General features: G+C 32.0%; 1 protein-coding gene across 6 annotated transcripts in view; it reads right to left on the reverse strand.

Moving 5' to 3' along the window:
- The window catches only part of LOC128190197 (fibropellin-1-like), a 123,494-nt gene that overhangs the window by 24,475 nt on the left and 76,212 nt on the right, over positions 1–22,807 (reverse strand). Inside the window, exon 1 of one of the 6 annotated variants that reach the window (XM_052862144.1) lies at positions 4,940–5,090. The exons of 4 other annotated variants lie outside the window; for them this stretch is intronic. In XM_052862144.1, coding sequence (XP_052718104.1) covers positions 4,940–5,075 — 136 coding nt within the window. In that variant the 5' untranslated portion in view covers positions 5,076–5,090. Of the gene's footprint in view, positions 1–888; positions 1,259–4,939; positions 5,091–22,807 lie in introns of those variants that run through there. One more of the 6 variants, XM_052862138.1, reaches the window with a different exon arrangement.

The raw sequence follows: 22,807 nt of genomic DNA on the forward strand, positions 1-22,807 counted from the left end.
AAACATAAACACTCCTTTGCCAAAGAAAATGTAAATCAAATGAAACCATTTTATTTACAGAGGTATAGGAGGTTAAAAAGTAATTGTACACTCAAAAAAAAGTTGATAGATGGTAGTTGGGTTGCTTTATCAACTCCACATTATACTTTTTGTTACAATTTACGCCAACTTGGTTGGTTCAATTGCCATTTTCTACAATATCATTATATCACAGTTACTGAACATTGTCGTTTGTTTAAGATCTTAGCTACACTAATACAATAGTTTTCTATACCCTCCGCTTTCGGCGAAACGGCGTGAATCGAAAACTTTTGACTAGCAAAGACAATAACTATTACATTTCTTAGGTGTCTTGAACATATTTGTCATTGTGGCATTCATGTTATTTATATTTAATCAATTTATAAAGCAATCATCATTTTTCTTTGTAGAGTGTAACCTAACAATGAAGCTATCTTAATGTGCGTAAGGTGCTCTGCAACTACTTGTAAATGCATTACACGTAGCAAAATGACATGGTATCTTCCAGTATAATAAGACTTCCTAATTAAGATTGCATTAATTATAAAGAAACCCACGGGATCATAATCGACTTTGCACATTAATGAAATGGTATGTTATAATTACTTTTTACAAGATTTTTCTTTCCACTTAAAACGCTAGTCAGGGAAGCTAGTTTAGTTCCTTTTTTTAGATGTTTATTTACAACAGTACATGTTTCATTACTTACAATTACACTCATGCACTGATATTAAATACTGTTTTTTAAATACTATTTGAGACGGTGCTATTTCAAAAACAGTTATTTTAAAAAAGTAATCTTTTAGATAAAAAGTCAATATTAAAAAAAAGAAGTTGTTTGAAAAAAACTTCCAAATTGTTTCCTACCTTGACAACAGTCCCCTTTGTATTTCGGTGTACATTTACATGTAAATGCAAGGGGAGATGATGTTCCACCATGCTCACAAACAATACACGTTTGGTTTTGATGCGATTCAAAATCTTTGGAAAAATTGCAATGTTCTAAACAGTTTTCAAGATTGTATGGATGAACATCTTTACTACAACAGAACACACGTTCTCTGCTCCGTTTTTGATTCCCACACACACCGTTACAACTACCCCATGATCTCCATGAGAAGATCTGACAGTCCCCAAAATGGCCAGATCCATCTGTTCTACAGTTTTCCTTAACTTGATAAACTGCAACCAACATCCCACAGGACATTAAAAGAACTAGCGATATTCTAACCGTCATTGTCATGATTTTTTAATTCAATTCCGAAAGAACCACAGATAAAACACTTATTCCTTTAAAGGGACTTATATGGGATTCATTACTCCTGTTAGTAAAGGATTTAAAAAGTCGATGACCCTGTCAAACAAATAAAGTATATTATAGATTTTACATCATAAAATGGACAATGAATTAAGTTTCCCTTTAAAGTACCCAGAAGAGGACAATCCATTAAACAAAAACATGGAACTATCCTTGTTTACATAAGATTTTCTATCACTGAAACTTTAAAATCTTTATCAATCGTTCAAAAAGTATTTGTCTTTTCTATCATTCACGCAAGGAAATATGTTACGAAAAACCGACCAAAAACAATAAATAGCAAATAATTAAAAAAAATACTATTGCAAAGCTTATTGCAAAGAAAGGAGGGGACTTCTGTTAACTCAAATAGCTCAGTTAGAAGGAAATCTGATTTATAAACCAAAGACTTTTTAAAAAGAAAATTAAAAAATTTGTATCATTCTTAGAGCGAAATAATGGAAATCCGAAACACCAATATTACAAATTTAAAAAAAACAAAAACCAAAAAGACAAACTTAAAAGTTTTGATATTTTCAATAATAGGTTATTTCATATTATCTGAATATATTCAAACAGTTAACTATATAACAAATGTCTACGTCACCTTGGTTACATTTGTGTAATCAATACAAGAAGAAATTATTAATAAAATAAAATGCGTAAGCAGCAAATATACAATTTATACATTTTTACGTCTTATCTCATTCGCACACAATTGCATTAATTTATCCCCTTTAAAGTGAGTTTAGGAGTTTGCAATTCTTAGTTTAGCATATTGAAAAAGTCGATAGAAGCATGCACGGATCCAAACCATTTTACAGAGGGGGGGGGGGGGTGAGTGACGGTTATTTGAGTTTGCCTGGGCATATTTTTTTGGTAATTTTGCAATGTAATTCAAAGACATTTGAATTTTGCAGGGGGAAGGGGGGCGGACCCTTCTGACCCCCCTCTAGATCCGCGCATTGGAAGGTTTACGTTTATATCATTTTTGACATATTTTCTTACATAGAGTTGAATTTTTGAAGTTGATTTTAATCAACTCTCCTGTGCAGTTACCTTGGCAAACCGCAAGTGAAATAGGGTTTGGACCTAAGCACAAATCATAACCACAGACAAGACTTAGTACTTAATAATTATCGAAAAATTCGACGTACATGTAATGTAATCAGAGGATTGTTTTTCACTGCAAATTGCTAATAAATTTCGGGAGAAAAATTAGATTTCAAAGGGCACGAACAACTCAAGTAATTTTGTAGTCGTAAGAATTCGGAATATTAGCCTATATTGAACTCTGGCGTAGGAATAATTTCTACGCCAGAGTTCATTATAGTCTCGTTAAAACAGACGCTCTGCTGTCTCCATAAATCTCCGACAAGCAGAGAGACTCTCTGCTTGTCAGAGATTTACAAACAGCTGAACGTCTGGTTGAACAAGACAAAAGTTCAAAATTGCTTGGATTCTTAAATATAAATTATTTCGATTACTAACTCATAGTTTGATGAATTTTAATTCTATCAATAGATATTACACAACATGATTCATATGTGGTTTTATAAGAATTCTTATCGGAACCCCCCCCCCCCCCCCAAAAAAAAAAAATCATACTATTATCAGAAAAAATGTGTTTAATTCTTTTACACCTAGGAAACTACTTGCCACTCGAAATTACATATTTGATTTTAAACCAAATGATTATCAGTAAAATCAACTTCTATCAGTACATCAGTATATGTACTATGATTGAACCATGAAAACTGAACGGAAGATTGCAGCAACGACGGATAAAGGACTTTCTTTCGGTAATCCAATATTAAAGTGAAAGTAATGTTCTCTTGTTGACATGTTAGTTGCCTGTGAATAAGTGTAATTAAAATCATTGAATTTGCTCATGTAGATTAAAGAGGTCTTCGTAAGCAGATTTCATTTTTATCAGATAACACGTGTAAAAAAGAAATAATATACGGATTCTAAACAACGATTTGCATTTCCGTTTCAAATTAAGGCTTGAGTAGGCAAGTTTAAGTTCTATAAGATAAGTGCTTTAAAAGACGATTCTTTCACTTAAAAAATAGACATATAATGATAATCATGCAATTCAATTCAAAGATTCCTTTTTCTTTTGAGAATATCACTAGTATCGATATGAATACTCAAATTATAAAAATTAAAAAATCGTTACAACAAAAACTTATGTCTACTTTAAATCAGCAGGCCTTTAGCAGAATTTTTTGTCGAGGTTTCTTTTATCTTTAAAATGACCCAGCAAGAGTTTTAGCCTGATAATCATAATGATGACGTCAATATCAGCTTTCAAGTGATACGAAAAAAGACCAATGCAGTGTTGCATACATAGAACGAATGTAGTATAATACTTCCGGTAGTCGATGTGGTAGAGCCCACGAGAATGATATCAGAAGATGCATGATTCCAGGGGTGCTTCTAAGAATGTTGCACCATTGGTATACTTTCATCAGAGTTCTTTTTCCTTCGTTCGACCTGCGATCCTTGAAATTTCTAATCCAATGGTTCTATTTAGACAGGCTTGATTTATGTGCACATCAGTTCATCATTGTCGACGTATTGGACATGACAATTTCACATTAGAAAAAAATCTACTTGGATTATACTGATTATGCATAAAGTTGAAAACATTGTTTTTTTTCATTTTTGAAGGGAAATAGAAAAGGTGAAGTTAAATGCTTAAACGTGCATTATGCGACTACCGGATTATTTCCGCATTTATCTGTTGTTTTTCTTACATAATTTCCATTTGGTTATTTTAAGATATTTGTTCAGAGCGGTCATCAAGGAACAGATATACTTGCATCATCCCGATTTCCATAAACCACGCAATGTCATATGTTTTTAGGGAAAGGTTTTCTGTAGTGTATTAAAAATAAAACCATTGCTGTTTTCAAAGGAAAACACACGGTACAATGATGCATGACATACTGTATATTGACATTCTACTTATTGTTACAATTTCATAAAATTTTAATATTTTTTTCATCCAATTCATAAGTATGCAAGCAATAAATGAAATAATCATGATTTTTTGTGTTTTGCATTTATTTAACTCATAAGGGACATAAGTTTTTTTGTTCTTATTCGAAAGTAAGAATTAGGAAACAAAAATTGGCCATTGTATTACAGTATTAGGAAGAAAAATAATTTTTAAGTTCTATTTTATAACTTTAAGACAAAAACTACATGTGGTTTTTTTTTGTTCAAACCGTATCTGCAGGTTTGTCGTAAATTTAAAATAAAATACAATTATACACAAGTAAGGCAGATTCCAAATTTGTTTAATGCTTAAGTATTTATTTGAATTAATTATTATTCTGTCAACAGAATAATAATACAAAATTAATTTAAAAATACGGTATTTTTTTAAAACTTTACTCACGAAATGATTTTTTGCCCTTTTACAGGCTGCTACTAGAATTCATTATTCTGTTCGACTTTTTTTTGGTCTTAGACTGTTATTTTTGTCCCCCAAGGACAACGTAAAGACGTGAAGACGAAATTATTGAGGATCATCAACCATTTGGACTAACGTTAATGTGTTATCCCTTACACATGTACATGTTCATCAGAGGTCAAATTCACAATTCTTACCTTGACAGCATCCGCCTTTGTGATAAACATCACATTGGCATGACAACGACGACGAATTAAGTCGTCCACCATTTTCACATATACGACATGGCCTAGACAGAGTAAGAGGAAAGCTTGCAGTCAAGTTGCAATGCATTAAACAGTTTTCTATAGTATGTGGTTTAACATTATTATCACAACACATGTAACGTTCTCTTGAATGTGACTGTGAACCACAGATTCCTGAGCAAACAGACCAAGATTCCCAGTTTGATACCTTACAATCGGTTGCGCTGGTACACTTAAAGTTTGCAAAACCATATTTAGAGAATTGACCGATAACAAGGATCACATGTAAAAGTTTCATGGCGTAAGTGGTTTTCAACACTTAACACGAATTGTGTTTGGGGTTTTTATTTTCAAAAATTGTGTTTTAAGTTTTATCACGTATCTGTCGCTCCTACAAGAAAGGTCAAGGTAAGGTTAATCTAAGGCTTGATTTTTATTCTCGTAATGGAGGATATCGAAACATATATCAATTATTGCTACCTTTAATCTCGATGGGAAGCATCGATCTATCGACAAACAGTCACCACCAAAAGATAATGATCTTGTGTCAATTTCTGACCTTGGAAAAAGATCTTTTCGCAATTTGGAAAATTAAAATCCATAAAAATAGGATTCTTATACAAAACAATATCACTAACTAGAGTTATAAACCCTAGAACATTTTATATTTATCTAAGGTTAACAAAGGGGTGATTGCTAAATTATCAATGTTCAGGGCGGCAAGAAAGAAAATTAAATCTAGGTCACCCCTTTCGTAATATTAAAACAATGTGTGCCGCACTTACTTAAATTTTCAGAGACAAGAATATTTGTAATAAGGATTTTCTCCAGAATGCAAACATTATTATAAACTTTGTATGAAATTATTAAATTATATTTAAACGCATTTAAAAGTAAAAATCGATTCAAAACGGATAGTTCACGCCTAGATTGAATTTTTTGAATATCTATATTCATGCAATGTTACAAGCCTTTTAGGTATATAAGCAAGATATTGGTAATTTACTTATTTATTTGGAGGCAAAAAATAAAACATACCATGAGATCAAAGAGTTTCTTAGTTGATGAGTTCTCAAAGTAATATTGACGATCTATTTTATTTATTCTCTGATCAGATGTAAAAGGGTGGTTTATATGTTAATTGATATTGTATTGTTAAAATCTATTCATACGTTACGAATGTTTTCTGATGAAATAAGTTCAGTCAAAACCATGCTTTAATTTGTAAACAAATTTGTTGACATCATCGATACAATGGTAATTACATGTAAAATACAGTACATGCTTTTTAAATGATTTAGATGTGTATTCATTTAATGTGTAAACAATGTAATAACAATTTCGAATACGACAGTCCAATCTAATTAAAATTAAAACTTCCATCCGCTCCCCGGTTACAGTCTGACATAAAACAGCAAGACATTTATTCATTATGACGTCATACAGGATTTGACAGATCTTTTTCCAGTACTTAACGGCTCTAAAGTAGTCATTGTCACAACAGGAGCTGGTGGAAATTTAACATTTTTTATTTTAGAAATGTAAATGTACAAAATCATAGGCGGTAAATATAGTCAGATATATACTCTGATAATGATCTGTTCATGTTAATTGATAAATCTAAAATGCATGACTTTTTTATGGTTCCAAACAGAATTTGTCACAAAGGGTCAAAATTCTAAAAAGGGGGAGGGTTGATTCATATTGTGGTATCTCTCTTAAATGCCAAGAAAGATGCCATAAAAATGTTATAACTTATAAAGCACATGCAAAGGTTGATGTATGAAATTTTAAAGAAATTTCATTGACAATTTTTTTATGTGCCATCACATTTTGTTCAAATTTAGAATTAAAAACTTCAAAATTTGAAGTATAAATTTCAGCAATATATTAATAAAATTATGATATGTAAAAAAGACAATGTTGTAAACAATTTTGAATTTTGTTTTCGATCTTAAAATTAATGAATATGATTTGCATATAAATTACATCAAATAAAATAATTATTTAAGAAAACTGAAATTGTTAAAAATAAATCATAATGCCAAAAAAGGGGGATAATTCCTATTAAATTATCTTCCTTCCAAGGTAAGAAAGTAGTCTTCAAAATGATGTATGCTGTAGTGGACATCTTAATGTAAATGTGTTAAAAAAGCAAAAACATTCATTGACAAATACTTTTACTCTGCACCCCTGTTCCCCCTTTTATTTGTTCAAACACGGTACGTGACTGCCGGGTATAATTAATTATTTGGTTTGTTATTGAATGTTTACAGTTTAAAGGGCTGTATAAGAAGAAGACTGGTTAAAGGTTGGTCGTGTTTACGGAAATTGTCAATTTGATACATGTAATTTACTGTCTCCAAAACCATCAAATAGCTCATTTATTTTTGTCTGCCGACTTAAAATCGTCATTTTGAATTTCATTGTGAGCGTTATTTTGGTGGCGGACTCCAGCATCGGTAGAAAGTTGCTGTCTCGAAAATGACAAAACAACATTTTAGTCCGAGGCAAAACAGATTTCCTTGTCCGGCTGCTGAGAACTTTTTTCGACATTTCATTTACTTTACTGCAGAAACTGCGTTCCGTACTTCTTTTTACACAGTTGAAATGACTTCAAAAGTTGAGTAAATGCTCTTAAAAATGAGTTTTAAATTCAAACATTTAATAAGTATAGTTTAAAAAACAGATTTGTTTGTGTCTGAAGCGGATAAATTAAAAAGACAACGTTGAGATTTGCTAAAACTTCTGCGGAGAAAAGAGACGTTAAACTTAAAAAATATAACGAGTGTTAAAAAGTGCAGTAAAGACCAATCCCGCCGTTTATGAAACTCATACCTATCAAATTACATCAATTAGTTAGAATACAGATAATTATCGTATTTTCATACGATTGTCTTTATATACAGAGTAAACTCACATTAATAACATGCAAAAGTTACGGTATTCGGTGGTCTCGAATGCTCAAACTAGAATTTCATGTTCTGTTATTATTTTGAATGGTTTTCTGGTTATTGCACCAATTTTTAAACAATAGAATAAGTTTACTTTCTAGTTGACTTTCCCTAGACTTTTACTAAATATGGAGCATAGATCCACCCTATAAAAAAGGCAATATCGTTTTTAAACAAGAATGACACTATTTAATTTTACAATTTGCAATCCTTAATCATTTTGGTCTAGCATAACACTTTAAGTCTGTAATCTGTTACAAGAACACATATGCATAAGAAGCTGAATTCACATTTCTTACCTTGACAGCAACTACCTTCATGATATATATCACATTGACATGACAACAACGACGAATTAAGACTTCCACCATTTTCACAAATTCGACATGGCATAGACAGAGTAAGTTGAAAATTTGCGGTGAAGTTGCAATGTTCTAGGCAATTTTTAAGAGTTTGTGGTATAACATTATCATCACAACACATGTGACGTTCTCTTTCCTGTGACTGTGAACCACAGATTCCTGAGCAAACAGACCAAGATTCCCAATCTGATATCTTACAATCAGATGCACCCGTACAAGAAAAGTCTGCAAAACCATATTTGAAAAGATGCCCGATGACAAGGATCAGTCGTAAAAGTTTCATGTCGTTAGTGGTTTTTAACACTTAACACGAAATTTTGTCAAAATTTTAGGTTTATGTTTTATCTCGTTACTATTGCTCCCGCGAGAAATGTTATTGTAAGGTTAATCTAAGGCTTTGGAATTTTTATTTGATTATTAATATTGTTGAAATCTATTGAATTCAAAGGAAAGTTATCTGATAAGATAAGTTCATTTGCTACAATACTTCATATTGTTAATGGATTTGCTGTAAAACCATTTACTCCATGCTGTTTCTAAGGATTCTTTACTCAAGTCCATATAAACGTGAGTCGTTTCTGAATAAACATATGAAATGTCCATTTCTGAACACATTGAGTAGTCATATAAAGACCTTTATAATAACCAATGAATTATCCGCCACAATTATCACAATATTTTTAACCAGCTCAGCACGTGTACTGACGAACATTGAGTTTTGTTTTTTGACATTGCAAAATTGGTCATGAATGCGTCAAATATAGCTTTTTCTAAAGTTAAAAAGTAAACAAAAAAAAAACAAAAAAAAACAAAAAACAGAATATACCGCAACAAAAGGTATATATTCATTTTTGTAATACAAATAAAAGAAGAGGCCCATCGGCCACATCGCTCACCTGAGCAACAATAGGCATGATAAAATTAGGAAAAACGAGTCATATTACAAAATATCTGGACAATGTAGTGTAATACATATACATCCTGTATATATAGCAATCCTTTTTTCTTCTTAAATATTCTTATGTTTATAAACAATACCCTTTTCTATCAGGATGATTTTATAGTCAAATCATTTGTTGAAAATTGCAAACTCAACACGATCTTAAACAATCGTTTCTATATTGGATAATAACCTACATCAAACTATGTACCCATTATGAGATCCAAGAATCGCCCAGGGGTCAAAGTCTAATCAAATCTTAAACATTTTTCTCTATATATACCTTGGTAAAAATTTGCCCCCCCCCCCGTTGTGACCCCATCCTAACCCCGGGGATCATGATTTGAATAAACTTGTATCGACCCAGTCCCTACCTGAGGTTGTTACACACAAGTTTCAACTTTTCTTGCCAAAAGGTTTTTGAGAAGACGATTTCTAAATGGTTTCTTTATTTATTCATAAGTAGAAAGTCAAACCCTTTTGCCACCCACCTTACCATGATCATGATTTGAAATTCAAACCGAATATGGCCCAACCCTACCCCCAGGGATCGTGATTTTTAATAGCTGAGCATGTTTTTCCACACAAGTTTCTAAATGGTTTCTTTATTTATTCATAAGTAGAAAGTCAAACCCCATTGCGGCCCACCTTACCATGATCATGATTTGAAATTCAAACCGAATATGGCCCAATCCTACCCCCAGGGATCGTGATTTTTAATAGCTGAGGATGTTTTTCCACACAAGTTTCAGCGTTCCCAACAGATTCAATTCTTCGAAGAAGATTTTTAAGAATAACCATTTGTTTACACTATATATTCCAATGTTAAACTTCTATCCCCAATGGTGGCCCCATCCTACCCCTAGGAATCATGATTTTTCACAACTATGAATTTACAATACCTGAGGATGCTTCCACAAAAGTTTCAGCTTTGCTGGCTAATTGGTTTTTGAGAAGATTTTTTCAAAATTACTCTTTATATTCCTATGTAAAAATTTAAACCCCATTGCATAATTGGTGACCCCACCCTACTTCAAGAGTGTCATGACTGTAACAACTTTGAATTTACACTAGCTGAGGATGCTTCAACACAAGTTTCAGTTTTCATGGCTAACTAGTTTCTAAGTATATTAAATATCTACTGTATATATTCCTTTATAGAAATTCGACCCCTACCCCTAGGATAATGATTTTCCTTAATCTACTCTATCTGAGGATGCTTCAACATAAGTTTCAGCTTTCCTGGCCAAATAGTTTTTGAGAAGATTATTTGAAATTTCTCAAAATTTTCCAATGATTCCTAATGATCTCCCCTCGAAATAAGGCGTGGTCCCAAATGTTCACAACTTTGAATCCCCTTTGCTTAAAGGTGCTTTGTGACAAGGATGCTTAAAATTGGCCAATTGCTTCAGGAGAAGATGTTGAAAATGAGAAATGTTTCACACAGACAGAGAGACGGACGACATACAAAATGTGATCAGAAAAAGCTCACTTGACTTTCATTTTAGGTGAGCTAAAACTCATTAAACGAATTGATTCCTTTTAATAGTAAAACTCGTATTGTTATGGTGAAATACTTACTCATTTGTATAAGAGTTCGTGTATACGCGGGCATATTAGAGATGTCTTAACAAATGTTAGATAGAAATAGTCAAGTAAAAGGATTTGATATTGCAATGTTATGCTTAAAAATCGTAATTTTAGATTCAAAGTTTTAAATAGTATTGGCAATGAAATATGCAATGCTCTACAATAAATTTTACTACTTTTTCGTTTAATTTAATAACCCATACAAAATAATCCAGGTAAAAACGCAAACAATATATTCAGAAAAGATTTCTTTAGCGTTTCTTTCGTGACATTATCTGTACTACAAAGATAACCGGACCTGTTTTTGTTATTTTAAAAAAAATGTTATAATATTTTGAAATTTTTTTATAAAAAAATTAATCGCCATAATATAAACGAATGGTCGTACATGAACTCGCAAGAACTTAGGGAAAGATAACTCTAGAACTTTATGTCCTATCTTATTTTTGATTTGCAGTTGAAGAAGATCAATAATTTAAGGAAATTAAAATATTAATTAATTAAAAATTAATATTCTTTTTGTTAGCAGAAAAATTGGTATGTTTAAAGTCGTATAATTATCTTCCACTGTGAAAAGCGAGACAACTCTTTCGAATTGATTATTTAAACTGTGATAAAGTTATCATTTTCAGGCCATTAAAACTCATACAAGAAGTTAAATATGGGACCATAACTTTTTAACTTGTACTCTTTATTTGTTTAAACTATTCACCGAAAAGATTTTTGAAATCGGAGGAAAAAAAAAGTTATAGCTAAAGGGCTGTTTTTTAATATTGACCCCTCCAGATCCCTTATGTTTTTGAATTTTATTTTTAGAACCTTTTCAAGTCTGTGCATTAGGTCCCATATTTTTTTGAAAACAGGTTGAGAAAACGTTAAATGCGTAATTCTGATTAAACATTGAAACCCTCATAGACAATTTCCATCGACCCATAAAAATGGAAATACTCAATATTTTTTTTAATGAAACTTAGAATACATATTAATTACATTCATCTTAACAATATCCACACCTCTTTTAAAATTCTTAAGGTTTTATAATTTTAAGGTTTTTTTTAAAATAATTTTTGTTTTTTCGTTCCCCTATTTCAAGTTAAGGGTGTTTTATCTCAAAAATGGTAAGTAAACGAAAAAAAAAATTAACCTTTACAACTTTGTACAGCTTGAAAAGATACATCTTATAAAAAAGTTGAATGCTCTGACTCAAAAAGTAAGCAATATAATGTGCTTTATTCAATTTCTTGTATTTTCCTTGTCAAAACCGGAAGTACCAGAACTGGAAATCTAAAAACGTACATAACCTTGTTATTCAGAAATGCTATAAAACCACTTTTTCATTTTTTTTTTTCATTTTCAAAAAATTGCTGACAAAACTTTGTCGAGATAATGATAAAAAAAGACAAAAACAAAATGTATTTTCGACCGAAGCCGAAAATCCTTAATTACATGTCACACGTTTTAAACAGAATTAAATGTATTAATTGTGTTAGATGTGCATTTGTTAAGTTTTAAAAGTGTAATTAGAGTTTCAAATATGACATTCTGACATAAAACAGTAAAAATTATTAAACCCTAAAGCCAAATGATGGGGTTTTTTTTTGCCTGGAGGGAGAGTTAACTTCTAGATCTTATTATTAATGATTTTTCAATGATAATCAATTTAGAATTGAATTGATTATGAAGACATATAAAAATGGTTAAGTTTGCACTTTTTGTAGGCCATACTAGCAAAATAACTTTCTACTTGTTGTAACTATTTACTTGTTGTATCTTTTCCCGTCGCGAGCAATCATTATCTCTCGCAAAGTTGAGACAGCTAGCTGCCGATTCGTAATCAAAGAGAGATTATTCGTAAATCGCTGAAACATATGGCATTACAGATGAGTGTCTCCTAACTATTAGGTAAGATTAACGGCATTACAAGAGGTTTTCATTAAAAATGATGTTTGTAATTAAATGAAATTATGTGAATTCTAAAATCATTTATTAACATTTGTTTTAAAGAGGTTAAAATAATCATTCAAAACAGGTTTTTCTACGAACTTTTTTTTAACGACTCTCCTTAATAAAAGCTTTTTTTTTTAAGAATATAAGCAGAATGATGGTAATTGACTTACCTATTCGAGGCCAAAAGAAATAAAACATACCATGAGATCAAAAAGTTTTTTTTAGTTGATGAGTTTTGCAATTAAGTAATATTGACCATCTCTTTTATTTATTCCCTGAGGAGATGTAAAAAGTGTAATGTATATATTAATTGATATTATCAAAATCTATTCATATGTTACGAAGGTTTCAGATGAAATAAATTCAGTCAAACCCTGCTTCATTTTGTAAATAAATATGTTGACATAATCGATACCATGATAATTGCATGTTAAACACAATGAAATACATGCTTTCTAAGTGATTTAGAACTGTATTCATTTAATGTGTAAACAATGCAATAACAATTTCAAATATGACAGTCTGACATAAAACAGTGAGACTTGCAATACCATAAAGCCAAATGATGGTTTTGTTTTAGAGATGGCTAGTAAGCTTTTAGATCTTTGTGATTTTTTCTATATAATCATAAAATTTTATTTATAATTAAAATATATAATATTGATAAGTAGATTCCCTTTGCCTTTTTTGTGGGTCATACAAGCAAAATACTGAAAACACTCCACTTGTTGCAACTATGCCCGTTGCATGCAATCATTATCTCTCGTAAAATTTCCCTCGAGTCAGCTGTTCATTTTTAATCAAAGAGGGATTACTCATTAATCGCTGAGGAATATGATATCCCAAATATGTATCTTTTCAAATAATCTAAGAGGATTTACAAGAGGTTTATACAAAAAATGTTTTGCAATCAAGTAAAATTGTGTTAATTCTAAAATCAGCTATAAATACATGTTTTAAAAGGTGTATATAAAATAAAACACTTTTGTTTCCACAAAACACACTTTCTGTGCTTTTTGTCGGACAACCACAAACACCTTTACAACTTCTTTATGATCTCAATGAAAAGATAACTGATAGCGGTTGTGAGTACAAAGGGATATGCCTTTGATGAGTAAGGTAATCAACCGGGTAATGCCTACATCAGTATGGATAGAATCTTTTATCATATGTTTTCATCTTGTATTTCTTTTTTAAATCTACGATTTTATAATTATATAAACATGATAATTGTAAGATACATTAACACATTTACTGCGAAATATCAACAATTTAACGCATCAAAACAATTTGAAAGCTCAACAATAAACAAACAAATGTTTCATTTTGCACATATTCTTATCAATTTTATGGAAAAAAAAATTTGAAACAGCAAAATATGCCTCACAATTTTATCTCCGTTCTTTTTTATCCTATTAATTCGTTACTTTTTTTAATCTCGTTTAATCAGTGTGATTAAAATCAGATCAATACATCTTGGATCGTAAGGATCTTTGTGAGCAAATCCAATGATTTGATTTTAATCTAATTTGTATATTATATGACAAAGCATATTGATTTCCTGTACAACTGAGGTTTGTTTCGGCAAATTCAGGTATTAAAAGAGAAAAGAGAAAAGAGAAAATCCACATTTAAGGGTCTTCTACAGTACCGATCAGACCCAACCTAACACCAGAGTAAACCCCAACTAAACCCAGGGTTTACTTTCTGGGTTTACTTGGTGTTTACTTTTTGAAAATTTGGGTCCACTCAGGTTTACTTTGGGTTTACTCGGGGTTTACTTTGGGTTTACTCGAGAATTGCTTTTGGAGTCAAGTATAAGCACTGAAGTGTGAAACAGACCTGTATTTTATCTTATCATCCTTCTGCCTGTAATTCCTGCCCCTTGTATATTCAGAATACACATGTAGCGTCTGCTTTCAGGGTATTCTTCTGATCGGGGTTTACTCTCTGTGTCCACTCTGGGTTAACTTGGGGTTTACTCTGGTTTTACTCTGGGTCCACTCTAGTAAACCCAGAGTAAACCCAAAAAGTAAACCCAGGGTTTAGTTGGGGTTTCCTTTCTGATAGGTTGGGTCTGATCGGAACTGTACACCTTTGGTAAAAGTTTCGCAAACCACTACAACATCCCATATTATTTTAAGATATGGAATTTTGGCATGCGTTTGATTGACCATCGACTGAAAAAGTTCAATTGGGAAAAGGTGATTTTTTTATTCTTCATAAACAACTTAAGACCACTATAAAAACAATTTTGAAGGAGCGTAATTACCCCTTAAAGATATTTAAAAGTAGTTAAAGGGGGTTTAAAGCTGGTTTAAATGATTTTGGACATTAAGGACCTATAAGCTGTATCTGAAAGGCGACTTACAGGTACAGTGTAGCTTAAACATCGTATAAGACCATTGTGGCCTTGTAAGGATGACAATTTGCAGATCAGGAATCATTTGGGCTAGCACGATACCTTCAATCTGTGATCTGTTACAAGAATACTAGGCATCAAAAGCACAATTAAGATTCCTTACCTTGGCAGCAGCTACCTTCATGATATATATCACATTGACAAGACAACGACGACGAGTTAAGACGTCCACCATTTTCACAAATACGACATGGCCTAGACATAGTAAGTGGAAAATTTGCGGTCAAGTTGCAATGTACTAGGCAGTTTTCCAGAGTATGTGGTAGAACAGCAACATCACAACACATAAAACGTACTCTTTTCTGTGACTGTGAACCCGGATTCCAGAGCAAACAGACCAAGATTCCCAGTTCAATACATTACAATCGGATGGACACAATATATATGCAGAATCATGTTTGAAAAGATGCCCGATGACAAGGACCACTTGGAAAAGTTTCATGGCAAAAGGGGTTTTAAAACACTTAAGGTATTTTTTGTTAAAAATTTAGGTTTATGTTTTATCTCGTTACTATCGCTCCTGTGAGGATGTTATTGTAAGGTTAATCTATGGCTTTGGATTTTTTATATGATTATTGATATTGTTAAAATCTATTCAATCGAAAGGAAAGTTCTCTGATAAAATACGTTCATTTGCAACCATACATCATTTTGTTCATGAATTTGCTGTCAAGCCATTTACTTACTCAAATCCATATAAACGTGAGTCGTTTCTGAATAAACATAATAAAATGTCCATTTCTAATTATATCAAATAATCATATAAAGGACTTAATAATAACCAATGACTTATCTGTTGCATTTATCAGGTATTCTTATGCAGCCCAACACGTGCCCAACACGTGCACTGACAAACATTGAGTTTGGTTTTCTACATTGCTAAATTGGTGTTGAATGCGCCAAATATAGCTTTTATAGAAGTTAAAACGTAACCCCCCAACCCCCAAACCACCTCCCCAAAGAAATATAGCTCGTTATAAGAGATTATTCATTTTTGTATGACAAATAAAAACAAGAGGCATATGGCCGACATTGCTAACCTGAGCAACAATAGGCATGATAACATCAGCTTAACGGAGTCATATTACGAAATATTTGTACAGTTTAGTATAGTACATGTAAATCCAGTATAAATACAAAAAAATTATCCTTCGATATTCTTATACTTATAATCAAGTCCCTTTTCGAACAGGATGATTTTATAGTCATATCTGATTTTCACATTTTGAGCATTGCAGTTCTCAACAAGATTTTAAACAATTATTTATATATGGAATATATACTTACATTAAACTCTGAACCTTTTGTGAGGCCAAGAATCGCCCAGGAGCCAAAGTCTAAACAAATCTTTAAGATTTTTCTCTATATATCCCATGGTAAAATTTGTCCGCCCCCTTTGTTGTGACCCCTACCTAACCCCGGGGATCATAATTTGAACAAACTTGAATCTACCCAGTCCCTACCTGAGTTTGCATACACACTTTTCAGCTTTTTTGCCATTCGATTTTTAGGAAGAATGTGTATAAGGATTTACTCTATATATTCCAATGTAAAAATTCGACCCTCAAATTTTGCCTCAACTTACACCAAGGGGTCATGATTTTCACAACGTTGAATCTACACTTCCTGGATGCCTCAACCTAAGTTTCAGCTTTCCTGGCTGATTGGTTTCTGAGAAGATTTTTAAAGATTAACTCTATATATTTTCTATGTGAAAATTCAACCCCCGTGGCCCCACCCTACCCCAGGGATCATTTTCACTAGCTGAAGATAGTTCCACACAAGTTTCACCTTTCCTGACAGATTAAAATCTGAGAATTTTTTTTAGGGATTTTTAAGGATTAACCATTTGTTTATTCGTTATATTCCTGTGTAAAAATTCACATACCCCCCCCCCCCCCTCCTTGTGGTCCCACCCTAACCTCGGGAGTCATGATTAACATTAAAATTACACTTCTTATGAATTCCTATGTAGAAATTCCACCCTCCCCCATTGAGGCCCATCCTACCCCCGGGAATCATGATTAGAACAAACTTAAATCTACCATACCTAAAAATGCATCCACGCATGTTTCAGCTTTTCTTACCATTCAGTTTTTTAGAAGAACATTTTTCAAGATTTACTATATATATTCCTATGTAAAAATTCGACCCTCTTTTTTGGCCCTACCCTACCCCAGGGGTGATGATTTTTACAACTTTGAATCTACAATACATGAGGATACTTATACATGTTTCTGGCCGATTGGTTTTCGAGAAGAAGATTTTTAAAGATTTAATCTGTATAGTTATTCCAATGTAATTTCCAACCCGAACGAAGGCCCCACCCTCCCCAAGGGTGTCCTGACTTGAAAAAAATTTGAACCTACACTAGCTGAGGATGTTTCAACACAAGTTGTAGCTTACCTGGGTGAATAGGTTATGAGAAGAAGATTTATAAAGATTTTTTCCATATATTCCTATGTAAAAATTCAATCCCAAATTGCGTCCCTACCCAACCTCTGTGGGTAATGATTTTTTTTTCACTCTATTCTACCTGAGGATGCTTCCACATAAGTTTCAGCTTCCCTGGCCAAATGGTTCTTGAGAAGAAGATTTTTGAAAATTTCTCAAATGTTTTCCAATAATGATAATAAGTTTTCAGACAGACGGATAGACGGACGACAGAAAAAATGTGATCAGAAAAACTCACCTGAGCTTTCAATTCAGATGAGCTAAAAACTCATTTTACGAAATGATTCCTTTTAATAGTAAAACTCATATTGTTATGGTGAAATACTAACTATTTTTAAAGAATGAGTGTATACACAGGCATATCAGAGACGTCTAAAAAATGTTGTCATAGATAGAAATAGTCAAATAAAAGGATTTGATATATCAATGTTAAACTACTACAATAAAAAATTCAGATTGTAAAGGTTCAAATAATATTGGCAAAGCTCTGCAAAGATTTGTTTCTGATTTTTCGTTTAGTTTAAAAACCCATACAACCTTATCTAGGAAAAAACGCAAAACGAAATAATCAGACAAGATCTTTTTAAATATTCCTTTTGTTAATATCATTGATACAATGATAACTAGACTTGTTTTTGCTATTCAAAAAAATTGTTATAACATTTCAAAAATTTTAAAAAATTTTACTTAAAAAAAAATTGCATTAGTTTAAAATGATGGCGATACATGAACTCGAAAGAACTTATATGCCTTTAGAGAAAAATAACTCTATGTCCTGTTTAATCTTTGATTTGCAGATAAAATATATCAAAAATTAATATTTGAAAAAGTAATCATTTTTGTAAACAGAACAATTTGTATACTCAAAGTTTTAATCATTATCTTCCATTGTGCAAAGCCAGACATCTCTTCCAAATTAATTTTTTAAACTGTGATAAAATCATCATTTTCAGGCGGTTAAAACTCCTATAAGAAGTCAAAAAGTGTACTCTTTATGTTATTAAACTAGTAACGAAAAAGATTTTAGAAATCGGATGAAAAATAAACAAAAGGCCCATGGGCCAAATCGCTCACCTGAGCAATAATAGGCATTATAAAATTAGCTTAATGGATTCATAATACAAAATATCTGGACAATGTGGTATAATACATGTCGATCATGTATGGTGGTAACCCCCCCCCCCACTTGGATAATCTTAATATGTTCATAATCATGTCCCTTTTCTAACAGGATGATTTTATAGTCATATCACATGTTGGGCATCGCAGTTCTAAAAAAGATCTTAAACAACTGTGTATATATGGGGCCGGAATCTTAACAATTTTAAAGAATCAGCAATATGTCAAAATGCTTGCATATAAGTAAAACCATATTTGATTACATGTCAGTTTTTGTGAATATTGAAAATGTTTTCCTTTGTTCAATTAGATCCCCAATGTGGCCCCACCCTACTCTTGAAATCTTTTCCGCCTAATGCCGCCATATGACGCATTTGTCATTTCCCTACAAGGTTTTCTTAGCTTCTCCCTGAAACTTTTTTGGCTGGAAAATAAGTGGTTTTGTTTTACCATAGTTATTGACAAGAATTATTGCCAAACCATGCCATATAATATACCACTTTAATAGGAAAATATTGATCTTTAACATAAAAACTTTAGAGTACACAGATATATTTAGAATAGAAGTTAATTAGATGAGTTTATTGAGGTAATTTTACCTGTACATTAAAAAATCAGGAAACACATGCATATGATCAACTATAATTCAAAAATATTTTTCCTGGTCTTGGATAATGTAATACACTTGTACTTGTTTTATCTTGCGAATTGAGATCAATACACAACAATCAATATTTATTTAAAAGCATAGAAATTCATTCCTAAAGTTATATGTCACCAAACTATCTTTTTTCATTTATGACTGCAATCAGAATTTTTCTAAAGTTTTGTGTTTTTGCCATATTTAATAATTTTAAATTAATTCAGCTAAAAATACCTGTACACTATTTTATCTATTGTCTGCACAGTTATACATCAATATTTGTTTTAAAATAGTTATTGTAATTCAGGATAAACATATTAATTTTCAAACAGTGATTTAATGACCAAGGTATGTAATAACAAATAATCTTCGCCAAAATTTCGTTTTCCTAGCACCCCCCCCCCCCCCATTCGTTTAATAGCATGTTAGGCATAGTGTATTACTTTCCTTTGGGTTTTATTTTAAGGAACAGTATAACTACAATAAAAGGTCCACAGTGAATGAGTTGAATTTATAGGTTAGAATAGGCCCACGCTGACGTAATGCACATGTGCCGATGTTCGGATGCTGCCATTATTGTTGTCAAGCACAGGTGTCAGGAATTAGCCTCAATTCACTGCTAATCAGCCAGATTCCTGTCATAAACTTTAAAAAGTGGCTTGGTCATGTTTATTTCCGCCTGGGGGTAATTTTAAACACAAAGATTCATCTACAATATCTTAAACCAATCACTATCATACTTGTCCGAAGCCGCCACTTTCTTTAAACTTCACAGGTGTGTGTACATTGTATCACGTGATATCTGTGAAACCATCGCATAACCTGACTGTGTATAATCGTCTGTGAAAGGTGGACACTATTAGGTGTTATTTGCCACTAAATTTTGATTCAGACGAATAAAATAAGCAAAGAATATTGAGGTTTTATTTAGACGCGTCATAAGTCGTCATTAGGGAAATGACCAACGCGTCATATCGCGGCATTCAGGGGTACATTATAAAGGGTAAAATATTTCAGGTGGAAGAGATTTAAGATATTGATTTTAACAAATTTTAATTCATATTATCTGAAGTTGCTTCCACTAAAAGTACAGCTGTTCTAAGCAAATGGTTTTAGGAAGAAGGTTTTAAAAGATTTTTCTTACTCTATTCGGATGTAAATATCTGTACTCCACCCCTCCACCCCCCTAGGGGGTCATGACCTTTACAACTTTAACACTCCCTTTGATGCTTTTACAAAAGTGTCAGTTTTTCTGGCTAAAATTTTACAGATTAAAGTGTGAATTTTACATATTAAAGTGTGAATTTTACAGAATAAAGTGTAAAATTTACAGATTAAAGTGTGAATTTTACAAATTAAAGTGTGAATTTTACAGATGAAAACTGTGGATAAAAAAAAAATTGAAGTGCATAAGTGGCACTAATACGCTTCCGTAAATTAAAATAATTTTATCACACAGAGAACTCTCATTTAAGGGAGTTTTACACCTTTGTTTAATGTTTAGCTAACAAACCAATTTTACACTTTAAAGTGTGAATTTTACAGATTAAAGTGTAAATTTTACAGAATTAAGTGTAAAATTTACAGATAAAAGTGTGAATTGTACAGATGAAAGAGTGGAAAATAAAAAAAATGTGAAGTGCATAATACGCATCTGTAAGTAAAAGATAAGTTTATTACAGAGAGCAAACTCACATTTAAGGGACTTTCACACCTTTGTTGAATGTTTAGCAAACAACACCAACATTCTATAATCCTTCAAGATATTCTAGCATGTGTTCTACTTTAAAGTTTAAATTCGATTTTAGGGAGGTGAACTTTTGAAAAATATCGATCTTCACAAATATAAAATCCATTGCTCTATTCGAACAAACATGCGGACCAGTAGACCGAACCTATACCCATTGCGCCATAAATTAAAGATTGACATCGACAATTTGTGAATTTAACAGTATTACAATAGGTTGAAATCGCCATCTTATGATGTAAAAGAAAAGTCACGGATGTAAAAGACCCTTAATGAATGTTAAGCATTTTATAATAAGCAAGCATGTCAATTCGTAAAAAGATTCAATTCAAACAGACCTCACGCTAAAATAATAATAATCCTCGGAATAAAAAAAATGAAGAATCGACAAAACCATAAATATAACAAATAAACTTTAGTAAACATGCACTCCACAAGTATGACATTTTATTATATCTTTTTTCTTTATCTTTATTGTAACGCAGCACGTTTTTTGCCAAACAATCTCAACAATCTCAACTTTCTCAGCGTTTTTTTTTTCTTTGGCATATAACTCGGACAGTTAAAACATATCTTGATATTGATTCACCTATATTTATTTGTATTTAATTGTGAATTTTTTTGAATCCTCAACTAATTCATCAAATAAGACAGACTCAAGCAACATTTTCTATAGTTTTCAATACACAATAAGATCAATATTAATGATATTACATAACTACATTTCATACAACATCTTCATTCGAATTAATATAAGAGTACACATTGGATGAATTAAAATAGACATTTATAAAAAAAAAAAGAAAAGAAAAAAATAACAGAAACTTACAATGAAACAGAAAAACTTGGGTTTTTTTTTATTTATTTCAACTGTAGTGTAAATAGGGTTATACTAGAACAAAAAATCTTATCCCGTAACCCGTAAATTATCTTGTTCTGCGGGGAATTACGACAGAACTACAAAATGGGCGTACTTTAAACCCTCAATCAGTGATGATAATACATTTTATGTATCAGACTTATATGCATAAACACCATCGAGTAACTTCCCAGTCTCTTACCTTGACAACACCCACCTCCGTGATACTCATTACACTGACATGACAGCGACGACGAATTAAGTCGTCCACCATTTTCACATATACGACATGGTCTAAACACACTAAATAGAAAATTTGCGTCCATGTTACAATGTAGTAAGCAATTTTCCTGAGTATGCGGTTTAACCTCCACATCGCAACACATATAGCGTTTTCGATTCTGTGACTGGAAACCACAGTTTCCCGAGCAAACAGACCAAGGTTCCCAGTCAAATACCCTGCAATCGGGAATATTGGTACAATCTACATCGGCAAGGCCATATTTGGAAAATTCACCAATGACTAGAATTACCTGTAAAAGTTTCATGGCGTAAGGGGTTTCAAACGCTCATTACATGTCAGATTCAGGTTAGAATATAACACTTATCTTTCGCTCTTGAATTAAATGGCATCTTCATGATTATCTAAGATTAAGATATTGGTAGCTTAATGCAATTGTATCGAAACCGGTATCATTATCCTTTTTTTTTTAGGAATAATCGAACGAACCTCGCAGTTTGGAAGAGGTAGCTTATCGAAAAACAGTCCTCCTTAATAAATAA

This window comes from Crassostrea angulata, chromosome 6 (genome assembly GCF_025612915.1).
Source record: "Crassostrea angulata isolate pt1a10 chromosome 6, ASM2561291v2, whole genome shotgun sequence".
NCBI lineage: Eukaryota > Metazoa > Mollusca > Bivalvia > Ostreida > Ostreidae > Magallana > Magallana angulata.